Here is a 27,542-nt window from a genome sequence, read left to right as displayed (position 1 = left end):
TCTCATTCAGCCCTTTTAAGTAGGGTCTTTTCTTATTTTTTCAGTCATTCACATGTCAGTCCTAAGTGGCGTAACAAATGAAAAAATGACTGAGTTTAGTATTTTAGTTTTGCTCATTGTTATATTTTCTGCATAGTCTGTTCTTTATTTACATGTTCTAGCTATAGTTTCTATTTTTTTAGTTTTCTGTGATGTTATATCCAGATTATGTTTTCTTTTTGAAGTTCAACTTATCACTTATTCCCCAAGGTTTTTTTTCCGTGCCCTTCTGTGTTCTCTGTTTCAAGTCTGCATTCCTGTGTCCAGTATGGAGGACCAGAAGTGCCACATGCATGCAAATGAAGAATGTTGTGCTTCAATAATGAATTGTGCAATAAAATATGCATTAGGAAATTCATTTAAAATTTCTTTTTATTTGTTTATTTATTTAAACAATTGTCCATGTACACAAAAAGTCCATGTGAACAAAAAGGCAAAAAGGTTATTGTGCCAGGTGTTATTCTTGGGAGTTGAAGAGCAAAACTCAAACAGTGAATTCACTTTAGATTGATAAACTGGAAAAAAAATTCCAATATAGCTGGATGGGGGTGTTCTTTGACTCAAAACTTTTGCACAGTGCTGCTGTGCAAATTACCAGCAACCAACCCCCTTTCTTCCATTTGCCAACCAAAAAGCAAATGGAAAAAAGTGTAAATGGACCGGGATTAGGGTTATATCCTTTGCTGTGTGCATCGGCACGTGCATTTTAAAAACTGGGACACAGATGCACAATAAGAAAACATTCATCCATCACTCTTATACACCAGCACCTCCTTATAAACACAGGAATGCACATGAGCACAAATATTCTGAGAGTTTATCAGAAGAGATACTGCACCACAGCTCTTAAGATTCAGTGGATTACTCCATCTTCCTGTTAATAGTGTGAAAATACAGCAGGCACATGACAACCACGTGTAAACGCTGATAATATTACCACAGATACAGTACATAACTACTGCTGCTACTAAAAATTACACGTTCACCATTTGAAATTTTTTTGTCTTCCATTTCAGTTGTTGTACCACTTCATATTTTCTTTCTAAAATTTATAACTGACAGCATATGCAACTAGTTTTGCAACTTTTCCTTAACTGAAATTTAAAATGTCAATACATTTAAACAGCTGTGTGTTTCACAGCTAAAGCGGAATTACAAATTCCATATAGAAAGCATCTACCTAACTAGTCAGAAGATTCAAACTCAGGATCTTCTTGCTGTAAGGTGAGGTGAGAGTGCTAACCATTGCACTGCTGTCTTGCCATTTACCAAGCTTTTATTGATTCACCAGTTTACACAATATAATTCTACCCAGCAGAACACCATACCACAAATATTATGGGTTATGATATGTCACTTACATTTCTAGAGCTGTGAACATCAGGCTGCTGAATTAGATATATATGTATTTGAAGCTGATTCCCTGGTCACTTGCCACAGTAAGTCAGTTCTAAATCATGCAATTCCAGTTCAATGTTTCTCTACTGACAATCAAAGTCAGCTATTCAGGATTCATACATAACATTCTATGTCACACGTTGATCCATGTGAGAAACTGCCTATTATGCTTGCAGTCATTTTGGAGCAGAATCAGCCTTTTGTGTAGCGCCTTCAGTCTTTTGGGATTCTGTGGATAGAGTCAGGTATTTATGTTTTGTTTTTTCTTTGTAACCATGTGAATAGAATTTAAACAGTATGTGACTTCTTTCACAAGGACTGCTACTGGATCAAAGTGTGATGCTGCTTCTTTGGTGGCTGAGGAGTGGCCTTGTGTGGACAAATATTTAAAGTTTAAGGGACTGGATAATGTGATGACCAGTGTTGGTCAAGTTACTTGAAAAAAGTAATTGATAACTAATTACTTATTACTTCCCCAAAAAAGTAATCCCATTACTTTACTGATTACTTATTTTCAAAGCAAATAAGTTTAGTTACTTAGTTATTTTTAAAAAACACGATTTACAACCTGAATAGGTAATAAAGCGATAGATCTTTCAGCCCAATTCTACTTTTTCTGCATAATCCATCATACAAAATGTAATCAAATGGAAAAGTCTCGTTTTAAAACTTGTTTTATTAGTTTTAATCTTTTAACTTTATGCATCAAGCAAAAATTCAATTATATGCAACATTCACTGACTGGAAGAAATTTGTTTAACATTTAAACCTATTTTCTGCACATAAAATAAAATAGGTTTTTGGTGTTTACACTCAGTCTTTCAAATAAATGCAAGTAAAACACAGCAGAAAATAAATAAAATCAAAGACTAGCGGTCCTGTTGTTCTATTTTCACCTGTAAAGCAGGAGTTGGGTAGGCGGAGGTTTACCCTGGTGCAGGTGTGCCGCAGTGGTCAGTGGAAGAATCTGCGGGTTTGTCTGTGAGTTTCCCATTCCCTGGTAGCGTACTTGGTGCTTGCTCAGAAGTTAAGGGTTTTTTTTCGCTGTAAAAATAAGTTTTCTTCCCACGCAGTGAGCAGCGGACGCTAATGTTGTCACTTTTTACGGAATCAAACTCAAAGTAAGGTCAGTACTTCCACGCTTTAAACGCTGCATGATCATATGCTCTTCCGCACTCAATATATTATCCATTGTTGATCTGCACACAGCTGTTGCCACGAATGTCACACTCGCTTACCTCATTGTCATGAGACACTCTCGCAATTAATCACGGTTTTAGTAACACAGTAACGCAGCATGCTTACGGGAAAGTAACAGTAATCTAATTACCTTTTTTGCAATAGTAATCCTTTACTCATTACTTGAAAAAAGTAATTGGATTACAGTAACCTCTGGTGATGACACTGACTAATAATGTGCTGGAATGCATAACAGTTGAAATCTACAAAGACTGTAAAGACTGGATGCAGGAAAAGTTCACAGGAAAATGCCAAAAAATTTAATTTGTGTAAATTTTAAAAATTAAAATGTTAAACCCAAATAAACATAAAATGACAGAGCCTATAATATATAAGAGCCTGTAACCTGAAATCATTAGAAGTTCTAGAATCACATCATATTATGGCATTCTTATAGACAATATATTTTCAAATGATACTGAAAATAAAGTAAATAGGTTGATTATTAATAAATAATATCAGTGACCATTGTCCAGTTTTTGCAGTTTATGATAGGAACTAAAAGCATAAGTAAATGAAAAGAAAATGAAGAATACAGATGAGTCCTCAGTAATTTCCTTTAACTGCTTTTTAACAGAACTGAGGTTAAATATGAGAACCAGGATATTAATTATGTATATGACAGATTGATTACCGTAATTGTCGGGCTATAAGCCGCTACTTTTTGCACAAGCTTTGAACCCTGCGGCTTTTAGTCAGGTGCGGCTTTTCTATGGATTGTCCATGATTTTTGTGATATCATAAGAGGATTTGTTTTGTTTGTTCCGCTGTTGTACGGCACTACGTTGCCTGGCGGAAGGGAATGTGATCAGATACACAGTATCGGGGTTCAAGAGTGGTATGTTGGTCACATGTCCGTCCGCCAGGCAACGTAGTGCCGTACGAAGTAGCGCGAAAAACAAACTTCAAAGTAGCGCTACGTGTTCAGCGGGAGGCGTGGATGACGAACGGCGATAAACTTGCGAAAAGCAACTTATGCCCAACTCCACCAGTGAATTCTGACAGCGTGGAAAAGTGTGAAAACATCCACGATCACCAACGGATTTTGAAGGGCTGGACTGTTGCATGATGGAGAGGAGGACACCGCCACGGCCCTTCAGAGGGTGTTCGACTCTGACACTGACAACGAGGATTTGTTTGGTTTTGAAAGTGACAACAAAGGAAAGGAGCTAAGAGTGGATGACGAAGCCACCCTGAGCCTGTTCGTTTCCGACACTGGAGAAGAGGACTTTAGTGGTTTTAGTGCGCAGGAAGATGGTGGTGAATGACTGACTTTTCTTCTTGTTAAAGCCGTGTCACTGCACCTGAGCCTAAAAGGTAGTCCGAATCTATTCTTCTGGTGTGCTGTAGGTTATTGTTATATACTACATTTGTTACTCGTTTATGAAGCACAGTACATGTTTCGTACTTGTAATTACCGGTACTTGTACGTATACCTAAAAAGTTATGCAAATATGTACCCATAACTTGTTTTTCAAAATATTAATAAAAGGGATGTGTCTCCAAACAGCCATCTCTTTCCTGACAATTCCCTTGCATATTCCTTTTGCATATTCTCTTACATATGATAAGTCAACATTGAAACACCTGCGGCTTTTAGTCAGGTGCGGCTAATGTATGTACAAAAGGATTGTGGTTCTCTTGATTTTAGCTTGTGCGGCTAATATTCAGGTGCGCTTTGTAGTCCAGAAAATATGGTAGATTATTTGCCTTATTGTTTAATATAAATTGCCAATAAAGCAGTATAGTAAAAAAAAACATATATATACTGACTGTCCATGGATTTTAAAAAAGGGTCTACAAAGTGCATGTAAAAAGAAATATTAACTATACAGAGATTAAATATGATCGATGGCTACTTCTTCACTGTAGCCAGGCTGACACAAAGTCAAAACTCTGCTGAGCCAAGCATTCCTGTCTCTATTATTGGGTTACTTGCCAAAGACATTTAAGCTAATAATGGTATAAGTACTAAAGGCAATGATAAAACCATTCCTTAAAAAGGTATCACTCCATCCATCTGTCTTAGCTAATTATTGGACAATCTCAAACCTACCTTTTATCGCAAAAATTCTTTAAAGAGAAGTTATAAAGCAGCTAACTGATCAATTACAGAAAAATGGTTGATTTGAAGAGTTTTACTCAGGTTTCAGAGCTCATCACAGCACAAAAAAAAGCATTAGTGAAGGTTACAAATGATCTTATGGCCCCAACAGTGGAGTCATCTCTGTGATTGTCATCTCAGTGTTGTGTTTGATACTGTTGATTGTAATAATTTAATACAGCGCTTAGATCAGGCCATAGGAAATGGCCTGATATCACTCCAATAGAGCACTTCGTCCTCAGACTGCAGGCTTACTTGTGGTTCCTAGGATATTTAAAGTAGAATGGGAGCAGAGCCATCAGCTTTCACCTCTTCTGTGGAACCAGCTCCCAGTTTGGATTAGTGAGACTACTTTCAAGATTACTTCCACTTCCAACCAATGTTCCCTCTAATTTTTCATGTGTCTGAGCGAACACACAAACTCCCTGAGCGGTCCCTTGAACCACTGTGAGCAACAGCAGACGTGTGCACTGTGGTCACGCCAGCATCGAATCCATCCAAGTTACATGGTTTATTAAAATAATCAAATTACAGTGGTACCGGCACATAAGGACGCTGTCATAACCTGTCAACGACATTGATTAGGTGCGTATATAAGAATGTGAATCGCATCATTGGCTGGACTATGGGATAAGGTGGCATCGTTCTAATCCCATACAGGAGCAGCCAGTCACTCACTGAATAACACTGCAAAACAGAATTGTTAACGTATTTATTTTAATTTCAGTTCAGGTTAGATTTCTTTGTGCACAACACAGATTTTCTGTGTGCAGAGACCATTCCAGCAGTGCGCAATTGCGCACGCGCGCAGCTTAGAGGGCACATTGCTTCCAACCCTAACTATATGCTTTTGATAAGCATATAGTTAGGGTTGGAAGTGGCCCTAAAGTGACCCTAAATCCTCCCTTCAATACATTGCAATGGGCCTAGGCTACTTTGGCTGCTTTGTTTACACTTTACACAAGCTTTAAACATAAAATTGTACTTGTAAGCTGTATTTTAATGATTTTGTCATTTTAGGGCATAAAAATAGCCCATTCCATAAGTCTGCACAGCGAGCAACATTTTAGTTGATTTCTATAAACTGTCACTTGCTGCCTGTGAATCCAAGGTTACAACAAAAACATAATATTAGAAACGTTTTTATTAGATAACTGTAAGTATTAATGGAGATGATGCAGGTGAAGGGTGCAAATGCTGGATTTGAATTAGCTGAATTCAAAGCAATGTTCTCCCACCATTGCCTGGAGTTAGAATAGTGGAGCTCAGCCACAGTGACCCTTATGGAATAAATGATGCACACAAGGTCACCAGGTATATGGTGCAAGTTTGTGTTTGTGAGAGGAGGATACAAAGTTTACACTTAAAAAAAAAAAATCTGTTTCACTATTTGAAAATGCCTGTCCGACGCTTAAGCGAGGAGAGTGTGGGTTTGAGTCGTGGGTGGATTTAGCGTTATCCAGCTGTATTAGCCTCAGTATAAAGTGGCATGTAGAGCCTGCAGGCCTGCAGCCGCGGCAAATGGCAGGATGTGAATGGAGGTTGAAGGCCAAGGCTCCAGGGAGGGCATTAGAGCTCACAATGCTATTCCTATCGAGCAGCGCCAACTCATTCCTGAAGGAAGGCTTATACAGTGAACTCTTTGATTTTCCAATTCATTATATTCTCCCACTGAAAAGCCTGGATCACCTGCACAGTTACAGAGCTGGACTTATCGGTACTGTCTGTGGAGGAGGAAATCCAGTGGGGTCCGAGAACCCACTAACACTGAGTTATGAGGTCATCAGCAGCTACCTCCGCCTCCTGATCCCTCCACGCAAAGTATACACTTTCACTCTGCATTTTTTCCTTTTTCTTTTTTTCATTTAAGCAGTGTTTTATTCAAGACTGGAAATTAGTCAAGTAAATCTTTTCTACACACAGCCTCTCACTTACTGTGCATGTTCTCTGCTGCAACTACTTATTCTGTTTAGCAACAATTTAGCAAAACAGCTGACACAACAAAAGGGCAGGCACTCAGTCAGCCAGTGATCTTAGAGCTATTTGATCAGTTCATATGAAAGTTTCATACCTTTAATTACATTCAATATAGGCACAACTCAACTCTTATAGTATGGACACCCTACAACAACAGAGCGAAAGCTCCAGCAATCAGACGACCCCGTGTGAGCAAGCACTTGGTAACAGTGAAAAGGAAAAATCTCCTTTTAATAGGAAGAAACCTTCAGCAGAACCAGTCTCAGGGAGGGAGGAATCTGCCGTGACCACTTGGTGGGTGAAGGAAGTGAGACAACACACATTGGAGAGAGCCAGAGGATTATTAATAATGATTAAATTCCAAGTGGTGTATAAACACAGAGAGGGAAGAAGACACACTCAGTACATCATGGAAATCCCCAGTTGTTTAGGTCAGTTGCAGTGTAACTACGGGGGGTTCAGGGTCACCATATTTTAAACCTAATCCTGTAAATTTCTGTCCCCTAAATCTAAACTGGGAACTGGTTCCACAGAAGACAGTAGATTCTTCTGCTAAAAAAGAAAAAAAGAAAACAGGTAAAATAACAAAAAATGTGATTCAAATTTAGTTGCTCTTGCTTGTAAGATTTCTTCCTTTTGCACTTCTGTAAGAATTTTACAGCAATGTGGAGAAGCTTCTGGGAGTGCATTAGAAAAGTTGCTTATCTAATGTACACTGTTTTCAAAGTAAACTGCAAGTTTATACATTGTTACGATCCATGATCATGTCCCATGTCTGTTTCCATGGTTCCTGCCATAAGAGTGTGTGTGGGTGTGTGCAGGTTTCCCTCCTAGGTGTGTGTGTGGTGTGCGGTAGCTGTTGAGACAGGTGGAGACTGGAGAAGTTCCAGGGATTATCGGATGGCCTCTTAACCTCCAACTCACCTCACCACTCCCCTTTTCTCCTCTGTACCCAGTAAAGAGCCAGCTGTTTACCAGCTTTGAGTGTGTGTTGCTTCAAATTCAAATTCAAATTTTATTTGTCACACACACAACCATACACAGTATGACATGAGGTGAAATGCTTGTAGCTGTGCAATGCAATGACCGACCATTAAATGACAGTGGTTTTACAGTATTTGCAATTTATAGGTTATACAAAATTTACAGATTTAACTTAGAAATTTACAGTAAAAAATGTGCAAATAGCAGAAAGAGATATTAATTATAGGAAGTGTGCATGAAGAAAAACCAGAGTGCGTGTGGTGATGTGATGTGTGTGAGAGTCCAGTCCCATTTTCTTGGGAGTAGCAGGAGTGGGGAGTCACACCTATGTTGTGTCTAGGTCTAGGCAAGGGTTGTAAAAGACATTTAGTAAAGACATTACATTTTGTTTCAGTGGCTTATTTTTACATCTCATGTCTAAATACTGATATCTTCTTTGTCATTGTTTATCTTTCAGATATCCAGAAATGCATTGTTTTTTTTTATTCTTAGTTGTGTCTGTATCTATCTGTCAGTGATTTGTTGTTATGAGAGACTGGAGAGAGTCTATTATGTTTTCTTTAAACCAGCCAGCTGGATGAGTCAGAGTTCTGGAAAAGGTGAGGGTCGTGTAAACAGTCAGGACAGCACTAGTCTCTACAGTGTGCAGTCTAGAAAAATGTAGTTTTTGTAAACCACTCAGTGAAAACAAAACATTGGTGCTCAAAGATCTCTAAATATACCACAGTCAGTTGCTGAGCTCTGAAGTGAAAATGGACAAATGCAAATGGTTTTTAGGTTCAAATCTTCCTTTTAGTGGCATCTAAAAAAAACAACATTCTTTTGTTGAGTTGGCTCACACACACACACACACACACACACACACACACACACACACACACACACACACACACACACACACACACACACACACACACACACACAGATAACATCAAGGAGGAAAACACTATACAGACAGAAGCAGGAGGATAAAAAGATCGCCATGACTGTTGGCAGCATTATTAATCACTTTGTTGCCCTGCCTCAACCAACGCTGATGGTTCTGCTGCAGTTCCTTGCAGTTTATATCAAGTTAGGATCCCTAACATAAGAACATTGTTTTTAGAGCATTAAAAAAACACAGCCAAGCATCCTCAAAATGTCAAATTTTGGTACAGTAGCAATTATTTAAATTAGCCAATTAAACCAAAGAAAACTAATCATTCAATTTGAGGTGAAATGGACTTACCTTGGTTATTAGGCAACAGCTGCCAGATGCCAGAGGCGCACGAGATATTGACCACCTGTCCCACCTCAGCATGATACCAGCACTGAAGGTTGTCCCAAACTGTTGGACAGCCTAACAAGGAAAGACAGTAATTACCAAACATTATAGAGTCTCAGTTAGCAGCACTAATACTTTCACAGCACAGGTGAGTAAACAGAAATATTACATATGGTCAGACCATCATCAAAACAAAAATATACTTGCTGGACAAAGACACAGTTCTTGTAGTTCTGCCTCTGCACACCATCAAATGCTTCAAGTCAAACAATTGCAATGTGACTGAAGTGCAGATTTTTAGCATTAATTCCAAAACTTTGCATTAAAAGCTTAAGAATTACAGGTTACAGATTAGAAATGACAGATTTTCGAGCTGTGTTCAAGTGCTCAAAAATTATTAGACCATTGACTAATAAGCAGTTTCATGGGCAGGGAAGACCTGATCTATGAGCAGACATAAGTAGATATAACATATAAAGTTGATCAGATTGTTGAATTTTTATTTCACTTTAATTAGTAATATTAACCCTGCTGATCTTTCATCTGCCATTTATGACCTTCCATTTATTCACAGCTCCTGATCCCCAGATGAACTTGTTTCTCACTATAATGTCAACCTCCATAACCTTCTTAACACATTTGCTCCACTTAAACACCGAACTGTCTCATTTTCCCGTTCAGCACCATGGTTTACTCTTAACCTGCGCCATCTCAAAGCTAAAGGACGCCAACTGGAACGTCTGTTCAAGAAAACCGGACTTACGATACAAGAAATGTATAACAATCATATCTTGTTGCATAAGGATTGCATTGCTTCAGCCAAATCTGCATACTATTCTGGTTTAATCAGTTCTAGTGAAGGTAACTCCAGGTCTCTTTTCATTGTTTAGTAAAATTACAAAACCTCCGGACTCATTCTCCTCTCATATGAACTCTGCTGACTTTTGCAACTCTCTTATATCTTTTTTCACTGATAAAATCGCTGATATCCACCAACTTAACTCGGTAGGAGCATCTAACTGTCAATGGTCAATGTCAGTGGTCAATAGTAACTTTATTGTCCCTAACGGGAAATTGATTTGCAGTATGTCCATACAGAAATATAAAAAACAAACAAACACATCACATACACACAAAAAACAATATAAGCCCTGAGAAAACAACCTAAATTTTATCATTAAAGAAAGTGCAATGTGCAATGGCAACAACACTTATGGTTTAGTGTTATTAACCATGATAATAGCAGTAGGTAGAAAAGACAATCTATGTCTTCACTGCATGCACTTTACAACGACGACCTGAAGGAAGCAGTTGAAAATCATTAAAGAGAGGATGATCTGAACACAACAAGACAGAGGTTGCCTTCCTCAGCACCTGCCTGTTAGAAAATTTCACAAGCTGGACCTGAAATCTGACCAGACACTTTAACCAGGTTGCTAAATCTGGTCTTATTATTCAAGGACATATTACCATACCAGGCAATGATACAGAAGGTTAAAACAGATTCAATAAAACTTTTATAAAAAACGAGTCATCATTTCAGATGAAACATTAAAACCTCTCAACTCCTTAAAATGTACAGTCTTTGTTGAACCTTTTTCACTGTAGAAGCAAGATGTGACTAAAAGGACAGAGCCGTATCAAGAACAGCCCACAAATACTTATAACTGTCCACCAGTTCAATCGCTGCACCATTTACCACTGTTAGCGCAGGATGTGGGGATGTCTTCCTGAAGTCAATAACCATGTCCTTGGTTTTCAAGGTGTTGATCATTAAGAAGGACTGATCACACCACGAAACAAACTCATCCACAACAGGCCCATGGGAATCCTCTTCACCATGAAGGAGGCTTACAATGACTGTGTCATCTGCATATTTAATGAAATGCCTGTTGGCCTGTGTACTGCGACAGTCTTTAGTGTACAAAATATACAGTAGAGGAGAGAGACAACAACCTTGTGGTGAGCCAGTAGAAGAGTTCAGTTGTTTGGAAAAACAGCGGTTCACACACTGAGATCTGTCAGTTAAAAAGTCTAAAATCCAACCAACCAGTTTAAATCAAGTTTAAACTGGTTAAGAAGTTTATCAACTAAAAGATGTGGCTGGATAGTATTAAAAGCTGAAGAAAAATCGATAAATAAAAGCCGAGTATGAGCTTTAGCACCATCGAGATGGCAATAAAGGAAATTCAACAGAGTGACCACTGCATCATCAACACCTCTACGAGGCCTGTATGCAAATTGTAGTGGGTCTATAAGATTTTCTACTTGCTGCAGGATCTCCTTCCTGACAAGTTTTTCAAAGGACTTTAGGAGGCCTAAAATCATTTAATGATGTAGGTTTTGTGGTCTTAGCAACTGGAGAAATAATTGATTTTTCCCATACCTCTGGAACCTTCTGCTGCTGAAGTGATAAAAGAAAGATGTAATAAAAAAAATACTGCATAATTGCTCAGTGCATGTTCCAAGAACCTGGTCACATATACTTAAGGACCTGGACTTTTATTAGTCTTACTCATTTTAAAAAGATTTTCCACCCTTCTTTCATCAAAGAACAAAGCGGGGGGAGGGGGGCTCTGGTGCTCTCTATTAAGAAATCAAGTGTATTCCTAAAATTATAATTATCAATGAATCTCAAATAAAATCTATTCAGCTCATTGGCTAACTGAGAGTCTGAACTAAAACCAGGGAGACTTATCTTATTACAGTCACTGTAACAGTGACCAGTCATGTGTTTCATACCTGCCCAGGCAACCCTTAAGTTATTGCTACCCATCTCCGCCTCTACCTTACCCTTGTATTTTATTTTGGCTTTTTTAATTTCTGATCTGATCTCCTTCCTAATTTCTCTTACTTTCAAGATATTCCCTTCAATAAAAGCTTTTTTCCTTTCATGAATCAGCCTCATAAGGGCTTTTGAAGACCATGGTTTGTTATTAGGGAAAAATGCAAAACCTTTGAAGGGATAATCATGTCTCTGCAAAAGGAGATATAGCTGCAGACAACGTCAGTGAGTTCATTAATGTCTCTACATGATTCTGTAAACACCGACCACTCTGGTCGCACCTTTTATGGAACTGTAACATAGATCCAGAGTCTTATTGAAGCGCGTGGGACAGTTCACATACTGATAAAAACTGCTCAGTGTTTTCTTCACATCGCAGCGATTAAAGTCCCCAAGAACAATATTAGGGGCCTCAGGAGAGAGATTGTAGTGAGTGGATGACGTTGGAGATGGTGCCAGTCGCATTCTTAGGATTCGCTTTAGAATGGATGTAAACGACGGTGACGTTAATCTGTGGGAATTCCCTCGGCAGATAAAACGGCCTCAAAGACACAGAGAGGAACTCAATGTCAGGCAGACACACTTGTTTACGAACAGTAACGTTTTTACACCATTTCTGATTTATATACAAACACACCCCTCCTCCTTGAGATTTCTGGGTGGCTCCGGGGTCTCGATCCAGATGTATGGGAAACCCGAAACCCTTTAATTCCAGAGAAGAATCAAGGTCAGAATCCCTGTGAATGCCATTAGACATGTATCTCTGTAGTCCCGTAAATGTGCGACATTCAAATGCAGTTCATCCAATTTACTCCTCAGTGAGGAGTAAAGTGTATCGTATTTTCTTCCTCAATCGCTGACGTAGGCCTCCCTTCTTACCCCGCTTCCTTGCTTTGACTCTGTTAAAAACAAGAGTGCCCCTGTGGTTACCAGATAATCCAGAGCTGGAAAACACTGGAGGGTGAAAAGAGTCCAGAGACGGGCCTTTCCACCGAAGATCCAGAAGAAACTCCCGTGAGTATGTAACTGTTTGTCAGTAGCAATGACTCCAAACAACAGTCAGGATTGCCAATAAAAACATGCGAAATAAAAACCCCATCTTCGTTAAAAGAAGTTCCACAAAGCACAAGCGGATGCTGTAGGATTTCCTCATGCTCAAAAAAATAAAAACATAACTCAAGAATGAAATTAAATAAGTTAAAACACTGACACTGACAGACAGAGACAACCTGCTGGTCGCCGCAAGAGCAGCGAAAACAAACTGTGAAGTAGACTTTGTTTTCCTCACTGTCTTCCTCCCAGTTATTTTCAAGTTTTACTCTTCCCTCCATAGCTGATGTATTAAATCTTATTCAAAAATCAAAATCATCCACTTGTCAGCTCGACCCTCTTCCCACTGTATTAGTTAAAGCTTGTCTTCCCTCATTGGCTCCTCTCATAGTATTATCCACGCTTCCCTTAACACTGGAATTATTCCTCCACCCCTGAAAACTGCTTCTGTCGCTCCAATTCTCAAAAAGCCTGGTTCAGATCCCAATAACTTTGATAATCTCCACCCTATATCAAACCTCGCCTTTATTTCGAAAATCCTTGAGAAAGTTTTTGCCTTCCAGCTTCACTCATACCTCAACGACCATAATCTCTACGAACAATTTCAGTGCCCCTCCCGAAAATCTCCTGGAGCCACCATTCTCCCGAATTTCTCCCGATTTTCCACTCGGACAACAAAATTGAAAAACCATATCCCAGATTGGCTCAGGCAATTCCAGTTTCCAACAATGGCTACTACTGGTGCAGCTACTTAGTTTTAATATTACTCTTATTACTCTTTGTGGGTCACAAAATAAACTTTTAACATATTTTCAGGCGAGAATGTAGCTGTGTAAACTTCAAATATCTGAGCCGGGGAGAACAGCAAACTCCCGGCACATCGTTTTCAAACCCCCGCGGTCTTTCGCTACTCAGGTTAAACATGATATATAAGTCACTTAAATAACTTAAACATGTTATTGTTTTATGTGTTCATGACTAAATCAGTTTGGCTGAGATTAAAGTTATTAGATTAAATTAGATTAAATAAAACTTTATTAATCCCTCGGGAGGGTTGCTCCAGGGTTTTCACACAGCTGAGTAAACGTCAAACAGAGAACTGATTAAACAGAAGTCCAAGATGGTTGAGAATTTACGCCAGCGTCAGGTTATACTTTAGATCGCAAGGAGCAGACAGCAGAGTTTCACTCCACCAAGAGAGCTCATGACATAATTCTGAAGGCTAGACCGTCCAATTTCACAGTCGCTCACTTCCGGCCTACTCGGCCTTCGGAGGACCCGGCCCACTTAGACCACGAAGGCTGGGTCCTCAGGTGGACACAGCCTGTGAATTTGGACACCTCTGCTGTTTCCAGCCGGACAATAATAACGGTGACATTTAACCTATTTACCCAATAAGTAAACATTGCAAAATTCAAGTTTATTGTGTATATACGTATATGTATACCACTCCCCCCCAACAGCCCTTTTGAATGTCTCCCTAATTCTGAGGTCTCAAGGTTGGCAAGTATGTTATTTGGTCTCCCTAATAAGTCCCTCCATAAACTTCAACTTCTTCAGAATTCTGCAGCTCGGGTCATAACTCGTACTCTCTTAAGAGACCATATTACCCCAATTCTTCAACAGCCTCACTGGTTGCCCATAAAAGCCAGGATAAACTAAGATAAAATCTTAGTTCTCATGTTTAAGTGTATTCATAACCTTGCCCCTCCTTATCTCTGTGATCTGCTTCGTATCACCACAGTTTCCCGCTCTCTCAGATCTTCATCTGCCACTCATCTTGTTGTTCCTTCTGCTTGCCTTACCACTATGGTAAGCTTTCAGTCGCTCTGCTCCTCGGCTCTGGAACTCACTTCCTTCAGCCTTAAGAAATGGATTCTCTTCCCTTACTTAAGTCACAACTCAAAACCTACTTGTTTAACCTGGCTTACTCGCTTTAAAACTTGCTGTCAAATCGTGGGGTTTTTTTTGTTTGTTTTTTTAAATTTGTTGTTTGTAGTTGTATTTTGCTGGTTTCTGTATTTTAATTTATTAGAATCTATTTTAATCTACTGTTTTATTGATGTTGTTTTCTCTTTGTAAGGTGACCTTGGGTTTTAGAAAGGCGCCCTCAAATAAAATGTATTATTATTATTATTATTATTATTATTATTATTATTATTATTATTATTATTATCATCATCATCATTAGTAATTTTAAATACGAGTTCAAAAGAGATGCCTGTGCAAGTGAGAGGAGCCATCATTAGATTAGGAAAAACATGAACCATAAATCCATGAAAGAGAAAACATTTGGATTGGTCAACTCAAAAACTGATGTGTTCTTAAAAAGAATAAATGCCAACAGCATCAAAAAAGTGCATGATGATAGATGTATTTACATAGTAAAGAAAAAGCCTGCGAGTCATACAGTTGCATTCACAACTGGAAGTAATTCACTTGATCTTCATTAGTTTGAAACTGAAAGCTGGTTGTTTGTTGACTTTCCGGGCCCTGGTTGCCTTGGTAGCCCTTGGCAAAAACGTATTTACTACCAAGTAATATCTCAATCCATGCTGACATTGGTAATCGCTTAAGCTGTTTGCCAGGAAGTTGAGAAAACTTTATCACCAATTTGTGTCACCTGTAGCTGCCAAATGTCATTCACTATCCATAGTCTCTGGTCACCACAACACTGCAAATGTTCCCAGTAGGGTCAAAAGGTAAATCAAGAATGTTCTTGAGGAGGCAGGTGTTTCACTTTCAAAGTGTAAAATCAAGAGACACCATCCTGAATGTAAAAACAGGTTTGCAACAAGGTGCAAATTCCCTACAGCAAAATAACAGCATACTCTTCAATGGCAATGTCAGTCCTCCTTCAGCCTAGCCCAGTATGCTTTTATTAAAAGTAGTTATTAAATATAAAATTGAATGCAGAGAGACCCACAAACAAGCAGCAACTTAAGGGAAAATAAAGGTTTGATAGACATCTCACAGGAGGAAATGCAGCATTTAGTAATGTCCATGTGTTCTAGGTTTCATGTAGTCAGTCACTGAATTTGGATTTTTATCCAATTATTAAAAACGATTTTATCTTTTAATATGATATTTCAAATCATGTGTGTGTTCCAATAATTTTGAGCCTCTGAAAATGTATAAGTATAAACATTTATAAAAAGCCTATAATTCCTAAACCCATCCAGCCATTCGTTCTCTTCTGCTTATCTAAGTTGGGACGCCTTCATGATTTCACTTTACACATATTATTCAATTTTTTTAAACATGAGAACATTAGTCTTTGACTAACCTAGAGTGTTACAGTGAAGGTTTTGTTTTTCAGGGCATCTTAAAGAGTAATGTGATACTTACCAGGTCTTAAAATGAGATAAATGCAATCTCAGCTGAACAATAAAGTATGACACATTTCACTCTGTCGTTATTTATTTAGCAGAAGACAACACAACGTACAGAACCAGTGCGTGGAAACACTAAGCACACCGTTATTGCTCCAAGAGGAGTTAGGAGTGTAAAACAGCAGCCAGGTGCTGATAATTAAACGCACATGAGTAACTGCTCAACAGCAAGTGTGATGACCTTTATAAAAGTTGCTAATGTGGCTTCAGCTCAAACTCTACGGGTCTCAGTTAGTATGTTAAATATTTAAGTTCACGAGAGGACAATTAGAAAAAGATTAATCAAGTACGGCTTGTTGGTAAGACAAGACCAAAGTGGACATGTTTGACCATTATGCAGAATGCCATATTTGGTGAAAACCAAACACAGCATATCTGCACAAACATCTCATAGAAACTGGCAAACATGTTGGTTGAGGAGATGTAATTTTGGGTTTGTTTTGCAGCCACAGGACCTGGACACATTTAAGTCATCAACCGTGAACTCTGTATGAAAATGATTCTATAATGGAGTGTGAGGTTGTCTACCCGACAGCTAAAACTTGGCTAGAATTTACAGTTAGTTTTTTACATTTTGATATACTTTGTTAATACAATTAACCTGAAATCACACAAAAACCATAAAAGTATGAAAAGGTTAGATTTTTTTTTCTTTTACTCTGACGAACCAACCAACATGTCTAACAAATCATTTTCAAAACTTGAAATGCAAATATATATTTTAATTTTTTTAAATTTATGCACAAATTTTGAACACAACAAAGTTACATACAACTATTTATATAACAATGCAGCCAATACCTCGGATGTTTTTTGTACAATTATTTAAATTTCTTTACAGAAATGGAGACCCAGTGAAACAGGCTGCATCTTGCTGTTACATCATCTTAAAAGAGTCATTTGCTTTGGACACACCGGCGCACCTGTCAACTCCAGATACAACTATGTATAAACAAATGCTCAATGAAGCAACATTTTGAAGAAGAATGGGCCAAAATTCGCCAAAAATGATGTGATGGGGTCATAAAGTCATAGAGAAATGACTTCAAGTTACTGTCTGTGAAGGTTCTCAGTCATCCAGGTCATCGTAGTCAAAGGAGCTTGCAAAGAAAAGCGTCTGGACTTCTTTAAGTTGCTTGAAGACGTTTCACCTCTTATCCGAGAAGTAACCTAGTTACTCCCACTAGGTTCTCATCCGAGAACCTAGTGGGAGTGACCCCCCACAGAGGGACAAAAGGACCCCCTGATGATCCTCTAATCGCCTGAGCCAAGGTGTGAAACTGGGTGTGGGTCCCAATCAGCCAGAGTTTCGGGTGTGTTCATTGTGAAACCTGGCCCCACCTTATCATGCGAATTCCTGAGGTCAGATGGCCCAGGATGTGAGTGGGCGTTAAGGCGTCTGGGGAGGGATCTCAAAACTGGATTATAGATGGCAGAGAGTTGGTGTCGTAAACCCCCGCCTCTGTTCAAAGATGGTCGCTCACAGTGGACATAGATGGCTTCTTTCACTCCTCTTTCAAACCATCTGTCCTCTCTGTCCAAAATGTGAACATTGGCATCCTCGAAAGAGTGTCCTTTATCCTTAAGATGCAGATGGACTGCTGAGTCTTGTCCTGTGGAGGTGGCTCTTCTGTGTTGTCCCATGCGCTTGTGAAGTGGCTGTTTGGTCTCTCCAATGTAGAGATCTGGGCATTCCTCGCTGCACTGTACACCACATTGTTAAGTCTGTGTTTTGGCGTTTTGTCTTTCGGGTGAACCAGTTTTTGTCTGAGCGTGTTGCTGGGTCTGAAATACACTGGGATGTCGTGCTTGGAGAAAACTCTCCTGAGTTTTTCTGATACACCGGCTACATAGGGGATGACAATGTTGTTGCGTCTGTCCTTCTTATCCTCCCTCGCTGGTGTCTGGTCTTCTTTTCTGTGCCTCTTTGCTGACTTTAAGAACGCCCATTTAGGATAGCCGCACGTTTTGAGTGCTTCCTTTACATGTGTGTGTTCCTTCTTTTTCCCTTCAGGCTTAGAGGGAACATGTTCTGCCCGGTGGTGTAGGGTCCTAATTACTCCAAGTTTGTGTTCCAGAGGGTGATGGGAGTCAAAGAGGAGGTACTGGTCCGCAGAGGTGTGGACTCGAGTCACATGACTTGGACTCGAGTCAGACTCGAGTCATTAATTTTATGACTTTAGACTTGACTTGAAAAAATGTTGTAAGACTTGTGACTTGACTTAGACTTTTACACCAATGACCTGGGACTTGAATTGGACTTGAACCGGTTTACTTGAAAAGACTTGATATTTCACCCCAAATATAAAATTTAACATGCATATTATATAGAGATTGAAAATGTCATTCAGGGGTAGAACCACAAAGGATTCTGGGAACTCGTGGCAAGAGGTACTAGGCTTTTAATTGAAATCAGTCACACAGCGATAAAAAGAAACACAAAAATGTCAAGAAGCTGTTGTATTATTAACTGCAATAGCCGGTCACATGACAGCCACGGGAAGCCGACGGGTAAAGAGATCGGTTGTTATCGGATTACGTCGTTGAAGAGAAATTGTTCGAGCCATGTTTCCGAAGTAACAAAGAGGCGACGGATGGCCTGGATTGCAGCCATTCAAAGACCAAATATAACGTCCCAGAACACTCCAGCTCACAGGTTAGTCTGCTCCTAGCATTTCCACAAAGGTCAGTCTGCTGTTGTAGTTAACACATCATTTTCATAACATAATTGGTGATATAGGTTACAAGCAAGTCTGGCGCTGAACAGATATTGTCGCTCCTTTGTTTATTGTGCATAAATAGTGAATTGTCCTGACACAATATTGCGTTTCGCTTCTGTTATTATGGTACATTGACAAAAACATATACTTTTATTCACAGGATAAAACAGTTTTTTTGTATCACTAATTGCCCAGTACCATTACAGCATACAGTATTATTGTCACTGCTACATTTCTGTAACGCGTACCAGAAATTATTTCCACTGCTAATTAATTACCGTTGAGCTCAAAGGTCCTATTAATAAACGGTTAACTAATGTGTATTTATGAAGACGATTTGTGAGACTGGTAAACTTATGATAGGTACGATGGTCTTTCGTTCTACACGGTGCATTTCAAGGTGTGAAGTTGGTCACACCCGATCCTCCAAGGAGCTGTCTTCTTGTAGTCGTTTTCTGACAGTCTCCACGGCCTCCGTTTTCTGGAGACTGTCAGAAAACGACTACAAGAAGACAGCTCCTTGGAGGACAGGACCAACTTCACACCCGATCAGATTTGCACACTGTTAGACCTCTGCCTCACCACTACATATTTCAAATACAACGAAGGCTTTTACACATGTTCCCTCTAAGCCTGAAGGGAAAAAGAAGGAACACACACATGTAAAGGAAGCACTCAAAACGTGCGGCTATCCTAAATGGGCGTTCTTAAAGTCAGCAAAGAGGCACAGAAAAGAAGACCAGACACCAGCGAGGGAGGATAAGAAGGACAGACGCAACAACATTGTCATCCCCTATGTAGCCGGTGTATCAGAAAAACTCAGGAGAGTTTTCTCCAAGCACGACATCCCAGTGTATTTCAGACCCAGCAACACGCTCAGACAAAAACTGGTTCACCCGAAAGACAAAACGCCAAAACACAGACTTAACAATGTGGTGTATGCTGTACAGTGCAGCGAGGAATGCCCAGATCTCTACATTGGAGAGACCAAACAGCCACTTCACAAGCGCATGGGACAACACAGAAGAGCCACCTCCACAGGACAAGACTCAGCAGTCCATCTGCATCTTAAGGATAAAGGACACTCTTTCGAGGATGCCAATGTTCACATTTTGGACAGAGAGGACAGATGGTTTGAAAGAGGAGTGAAAGAAGCCATCTATGTCCACTGTGAGCGACCATCTTTGAACAGAGGCGGGGGTTTATGACACCAACTCTCTGCCATCTATAATCCAGTTTTGAGATCCCTTCCCAGACGCCTTAACGCCCACTCACATCCTGGGCCATCTGACCTCAGGAATTCGCATGATAAGGTGGGGCCAGGTTTCACAATGAACACACCCGAAACTCTGGCTGATTGGGACCCACACCCAGTTTCACACCTTGGCTCAGGCGATTAGAGGATCATCAGGGGGTCCTTTTGTCCCTCTGTGGGGGGTCACTCCCACTAGGTTCTCGGATGAGAACCTAGTGGGAGTAACTAGGTTACTTCTCGGATAAGAGGTGAAACGTCTTCAAGCAACTTAAAGAAGTCCAGACGCTTTTCTTTGCAAACTCCTTTGACTTCAAGTTACTGCTGCTAAAGTTGGCTCTGTAAGCTATTGAATCATGAGGCATACTCATACAAAAAAAATGTATGTAACATGAATGTTCCTATGTGTCACGTTTGTGCCATTCCATACAGTAAAATATTGTATGTCCTGTTGTTACTCCTGTAGCTTTGTTTTAGAAGTTCCTTCATTAGAACATTGAGATTCTGCAGGTACTACAGGATTCAGGATTTCCCCACTATGGGAAAGTGAAAAGGCATTTCATTTGGTGTCGTCCTCAGCCCTCCTCTCTACCCACACTCTGTCTCTGCTGTTCCCCTCACTTGCCTGATGAGCTCTCCCTGCAGTCTGCATTGCTCCAAGCGAGGGAGGCATGGAGACGGTGGCAGAGTTTAAAAGAGAGCAGTAATGAGGATTCAGTCTCTCCACCACCACGTCTCATACATCAAAGCTCCTTGCTCCTGTGTCAATTAAAAGAGCTATGCAAAAAGACACCCCGCCACTCATTCATAATAAAACACAGCTCTTGGCTAGTGCTGGAAGATTGGCTGCCAAAGCAGTGATGAAGCAAACATCGGACCCCCATAACCCCCACCACACCCACCGGCTTCTGCATCACAACTATTGTCCATGAACACATTAACTTAGACTAAGCATATGCTATTTTGAAAGAAAACAGCATGTTGTTAATCTAAATTCGTTAATGACCCTCCAAGTAATGAACTGCCACAAAGAGACTAAGGACTGGTTGGTACTAATGAATGCAGTGCTTTTATTCAACTTGGCGTGTGTAACTGCACTCCATAGGCAGGATGGAACCCTTCATATGTAGCAATAAAAGCATTACAGGATGACACAACAGATGAATGGCTGGTTCTTCTTACTCAGTATTATTAGTTGCGATTTGTGTTCTATTAGCAGAAAGTATCCATAGCAGAAAGACCTTTGTTTTTTCATGCTGTCAGTAATTACTTCCATCAGAGACTCCATAATTCTAGTAGGATCAATGGTCTGTGTGACAGATTGATGTAAAGAGCATCATTATGCTCACCATGCATGAACATCTTATTGATGCACACCTTTGCACATTTCAGCATAATAGGCCCTATGGCAACAAGGCAAACAAAGTCTCTGGTTTCTAGGTTTGTGTCACAGTTTTTTTCCATTGTCAAACAATGTGATTTTTCTTCATCATAATAATGCATTCATACAGGGCTGACATAATAAAACAAAACAAAACAAACAAAGACAGATCCTAAGAGATGTGCACATGATTAACAAGTTACCCACAGCCTTAGCGTAATATTTTGTTGAACATTTGCAGAGATTAGTTAAACACACACACACACACACACACACACACACACACACACACACACACACACACACACACACACACACACACACACACACACACAGTAAGGTGGTGAGGTAAAGATTTTAATTTTGTTGCTGTGTTTTCTTAGATTTGTGGATTGGGATTTTTGTAAAGCGGCACCCTCCAGGGCTAAAGTAAGCTGCAGCGGGAAGCTGATAGGCTTCACCTCTGCTAATTCAAGTCACTCAACTTGACCACTTGACTATGTTTGGGCTGTCTGTGCCTTTTGGAGCATTTCTAAGGAAAGTATGTGGTGATTATTAAGGCCTACTATTTGGCATCGGCCATCCAAGAAGGTTGTCCTACAATTTTTATGAGTGAATTTCTAACTTTTATTTAGTCTGTTACTAATTAGCAGATGTGGAACTATGTGTTTTGCAGTTTTACAGTTCATAGATACAGCCTACTAACCAAGTTTGCTACAATTAACTGATAAATATGCACTTTAAGCTCTCATGGGCACTTATGGCTCAAAACATAAGGGTAAAAAAGATCAATGAGAATTCAAAAAGCATATACAAGTAAACAATAACTGTCTGGATTAGCCTGACGAAGGTTTCATCATTTCTGACGACAGCTGAAGGAAAATTACACTAACTTAGTGTCAGTTAAAACATATTTCCTGTATACCCCTTACACTGTCTTTACAATATCTCGAGATTATTCCTATCTGGCTACAACTACCCCCTGCTATAACTGTCCAGTGTTTCATGGTTCAACAAAAAGCATGTACATTGCTGCTGCTGTGACAGTACTACTGATATTACAAAAAAGGGACCTTTGATACATGTACCACAATATCTGCCCTTTATTATCATTGCATTGTGATGCAGATTAAGGCATAAAACCTTCATGTAATGAGTTTGCATAAATTTAATGTGTAAAGAAAGTACCTATATTTCCCAACAGTTTTCACTAGCATTTTCATTTGCAATAGCGGTTCATTGCATGAAAAACAATTTAGCTACTATAATTCATAATTTTTACACTTGGCAAACCCACAGTTTTCCGCATCAGTAAACCAACAGTAGCTTCCTTGTGTCAATATTAACACAATCAGATTATTTTGACTGTTAATAATTTAATAATGAATTTACTAAAATGTCAATGAATAATGTCAATCTGACAATCGGGGATACTACTATTACTAAGACATATGAATGTATTTTAGATTTAGCTACTCAAATTTTCTGGAAAATTAAAAAAAAAAAAAAGAATTATTTGGAGAACTCTGTGAAAGTAAGGAACATTAGTGATTGTACAAGAGTTTATGCAATAGAAGTATTTTGGCTGTTTACAGTCTGAAGCAACTGAGCAGCATGGTGTAAGTGTATCAAGGTAAGAAATAGGACAGGGCTCCAGAGTCTAAATACTGGTGGTTATGATTACACTTAACAGATGGCTCACAGAGACTTTGAGTAAGGCTCTGTACCTCCAGGAAGAGATGTAAAACTGAGAGTTCCACAGAAAATGGTTTGAATAGTGTAATAACTGGCTATAAGAAAATTGAGAATGAGAGGATTGTGCAAAGGTGGAAGTGACAGAACAGAGAAGCAGGAATAGCCCAAACATCAAGCTATGCAGACAGACATCAGGAACCAGATCATGTAGATTTTTCTCCCTTTAGGCTAACTGCTGTAGTATTAATATAGATTTTATGAATAGTATATAGCAGTAGTATAAGTATAAGCCTAAGCTGAAGTTTTAGAGGAAAACATTTTTTTTTTTGGGGGGGGGGGTAACAAAACAAAGTTTAAAATTTCAGCTGCCAAATCTCTCTGCCAATGGACAGCTGAAAGAAACAGAAAATGGTTTTGGTGTGCTTTACATGTCCTGTTTTAACCTTGACGGCCAAATTGTCACTCTAATGATTACAAATCCTTTATTTATTCATTTAGGAGCCCCTGCCTTATGTTCTGGGCTTCTGTAACAATGTAACACAGTGCATTGTTTCTAAATCTCTAATTCATGACTCATATTGCAATGTGCTGGCTATTTGCACTCCCCACCTGATTTAAACCAAATTTGTACATCAAACGTTTAATGTAGCATCACAGTGTGTATTTTCTACTGTCAGATTAACTCGCTACATGTTATAACTTAAATCTTCTTCCTTTGGGTTGTTGAATATTGATCCATGATTTCTATTGTTGTCCTATGTTGCTTTGCCAAGAGCTTTTCTTTTTCATGTGCCTCCTGTGTTCGCCTCTCTGCCACATTGTTTGTAAGAGTTCAGTCTCGGTTCGTCTTTTAGTTTATTTAAGTTTTACTTTAAAGGGTGGATTCTGATCTAGACAATGGATGTAGCTACGACAGCTGCTTTGTGAAGTAACATTATGAGGCTTTGATATTACCATCTTAGTGTTTTAAAGTCAGGTGTGATCTGATAGTGGGTCTGATAGTGAAACCCACATGCATACTGGCTTGTCAATCAAGTCATTAGCCAATGTGGCTTGGATAATCTAGGGTCAATCAGACTCCGTTTTTTACTCATTATGATCCAAAATGAGTGACTGAGCCCATAAACTCAGGAAAGTGATCAAGTCTGAAGGCTGTTTTCACATATTCTATAATGCCTTCATAATACATGTTCTGTTTGTGTGAGATATAATAGAAATGACTACTTAGTGGTCACGTCTTTTGGTGTCCATATCTGTGTCTGCAACAGTGTATAATAAAGGCTTAACACTGCAAGTCTTTCTGCAACAATGTATAAGGTACCATCTTGATACAGAGTTATAGTGGTACACTGGTCCCCATTAAAAATAAAATAAAATTAAGTTTAAGTGAAAATATATAAATGCCAGAATTGCATACTCAGAGAGTAACACTAACCATTAAGTACAGTCACTGGCTACACACATTAACAACAGCACTCCACTAAATGATCTGAGCACTTGGTAAATCACTAAGACATTTACTTCAGTGGCTTTAACAATAGCCTCCAAAGAGCTATTCATTTTGGGGCTAGACTAACCTGTGAGAATGATTAAAACTGTATAATGACAATAAACTAATTCAAAAAGTTAATATTCTCCATTTAGGCTTTGAAGTGAATTAGTATTGTGAGTGATCTCGCCTAAAAAAACAACCAACTCCCTTTTCTGACCATGTAGAAAGAAAACCAGATGTGGAAGTACCGACTCTGTCCAAAGTGCCCCTAAGGCAGGGCTGTAGAGTGCGACCAAATTTTTCAGTGGTGCGACTAAAAAAAAATATTTGGTTGCACCTGTGCGACCAACTGTTTTGCTGTTTTGCTTCCACGACTATTAAAATCACACTCCATGCACAGCTAGCTCTCTCTCTATCTCTCTCTGTACTTCAAGAACAGTTTCCCGTCTCCAATCTCCGTTTTCTGTATTATTCATTCGCTTATTACCCACCAGTCTACCGTTGTTTACAGCGCTGTCGGCTGCTGTCTTTTTCTTTTCTTTTTTTCACTTGAATGACCTCGGACAAGAAAGCCTATTTTTTCTGTTGTTCAATACTGAAGAAATTTGAACTTTATATGCAGAACATTGTAGAATATTTTTAAGGTTATCTGCTATAAAAAGCCAGACCAGGAAAATCTCCTTCATGTTTTTCTGTGTTTTATTCTCAGTTACTTTCGCACAAAGGCATCTGCCGTGATGTTCACAATTCTGATGAAGTCAGTACTGATAAATGATCAAAATTATAATATTTCTGACTGTCTGAGGCTAAGTTGAATCGAATCGGGACTTTGAAAACCGGAATCGAATGGATTATAGAAATCAGTGATGATACACAGCCCTAGTGAGCAGCCTAGGCACGACAGAAGTGGATGTAGCTGTAATAGGAAAAGAACTATTGCTAACTTTTCTGTTATGTTAAGGCCTGATCCTTCTGAAATTCATAGCCAGTGCTCTGACACGGTGTCATCAATCTTTGAATGCTGAAAAAGCACAGTGTATCCAGAAAAACACATTATATTATATAAATTATATAAAATTTGTGTGCGCCTAACTTTTGTGCCGGTACGCCAAACTTTTTAAAGTTAGGCGTACCGGTACGCCCATGGCAAAAAGTTAGTCTAGAGCCCTGCCCTAAGGTTTACATTTCAACATGGCAATCCTAGCAGAGAAGAAGAGATTTAAACTATTCCATCCACAGCTCTTTGAATATGTTTAATTCTCCTGCACTCTACAAATTATATTTCATCTGCAAATTGGGTATAATCCTTTCTTCAAGATGATCCAACTCCTTACAACAAAGTGCAGAATGAGAACAGCTAATACCTCACATTTTATATCTTCCTTACAGACTCACTACTCTTGGGATTCTTTCCACTTTGTCTACACACTGCCTTTTCGTTTTCGAGAATGATTTATGTTCCAGTTTTGTTTCTTTCCTAATATCATTTGTTATTCTTATGTTTGTTAGGATTTGGACATGCTGGGGTTTGTTTTTTTCTCCCTCTCCAAGATTTCTGATTTCTGTCAGACTTCTGGGTTCTCTCATCGAGCCACCATATTTCAGAATCAGCTGTGGCAACAGTTCTTTGCTAGATCATTGTCTCTGCTATTGTGGTAACGTGACCTGTTCCTAGTGACTTCAGATAATGCATTTCTTAGATTGACAAATCTAAGTTTCCTTGTTGGTCTCCAGTATTCCTGAGAGTTACATTTCACCCTCCAGAAGAATTGAGCCACTGCCAAACACTTGCTCACCTGCTTCTGATCTCACTTACCTGGACTCCGCTGTTCCACCTGTGCACCCGCCAGCACATTCTCCCCTGCTCAACAGCCGCAGTAAACATAGTCATGCCTACAGTGTGACAAGTAAGCTTCACCTCCCACTATTGATGATTCAGTATTTGTTATCAAGCCCGGCCTCCTTTTAAAATTTGGTCTACCTCCTAATGCGCTATAATCATCTGATAACAGTTCATATGATGGGAAGGAAATGGTGGAGTGGTCTATAAATTTTAAGGAGCTTAGTTATGGACATTGCTTTTTTATCATCACATTCTTGTCTTTTGGTGAGACAAAAATAAAAGTAAACCGTGTCCAGAGCAAATTTGACATGTAACCAGTGTAATATAAATAATAAAAATGGCAATAATGTACTTCAGTTCATTCATGATGCATTTCCTGTGGACGAGAAGCACAGAAAGAAGTGCCTGGTGACACTTAATAACCTGATTAGATGTCATCTAAACACATGTGCTGGCTTGTACAAGAATCCTGTAAATTGCTGTATTTATTTATATGTTCCATCCATCCATCCATCTTCATCCGCTTTATCCGGGGCCGGGTCGCGGGGGCAGCAGCCTAAGCAAAGAGGCCCAGACCTCCCTCTCCCCAGCCACCTCCTCCACCTTATCCAGGGGAATACCAAGGCGTTCCCAGGCCAGCCGAGAGATATAATCTCTCCAGCGTGTCCTGGGTCTGCCCCGGGGCCTCCTCCCGGTGGGACATGCCTGGAACACCTCACCCAGGAGGCGCCCAGGGGGCATCCTTGTCAGATGCCCGAACCACCTCAGCTGGCTCCTTTCGATGTGGAGCAGCAGCTGCTCTACTCTGAGCCCCTCCCGGATGGCCGAACTTCTCACCCTATCTCTAAGGGAGAGGCCAGCCACCCTTTGGAGGAAGCTCATTTCTGCCGCTTGTATCCGCGATCTCGTTCTTTCAGTCACTACCCA

At 39.6% G+C, this 27,542-nt stretch overlaps 1 protein-coding gene across 1 annotated transcript in view; it reads right to left on the bottom strand.

Annotated features, from left to right (window-relative positions):
• ghrhrb (growth hormone releasing hormone receptor b) overlaps positions 1 to 27,542 on the bottom strand; it is a 75,047-nt gene that overhangs the window by 22,911 nt on the left and 24,594 nt on the right. Inside the window, exon 3 of the mRNA XM_085386662.1 lies at positions 8,970 to 9,080. Within this exon, the coding sequence (XP_085242788.1) occupies positions 8,970 to 9,080 (111 nt within the window). The remainder of the gene's footprint in view (positions 1 to 8,969; positions 9,081 to 27,542) is intronic.

This window comes from Rhamphochromis longiceps, linkage group LG17, assembly GCF_057381845.1.
Source record: "Rhamphochromis longiceps isolate RC_006_pf linkage group LG17, R_longiceps_female_GT1.1, whole genome shotgun sequence".
NCBI lineage: Eukaryota > Metazoa > Chordata > Actinopteri > Cichliformes > Cichlidae > Rhamphochromis > Rhamphochromis longiceps.
This window is presented reverse-complemented; position numbering and strand designations above follow the sequence as displayed.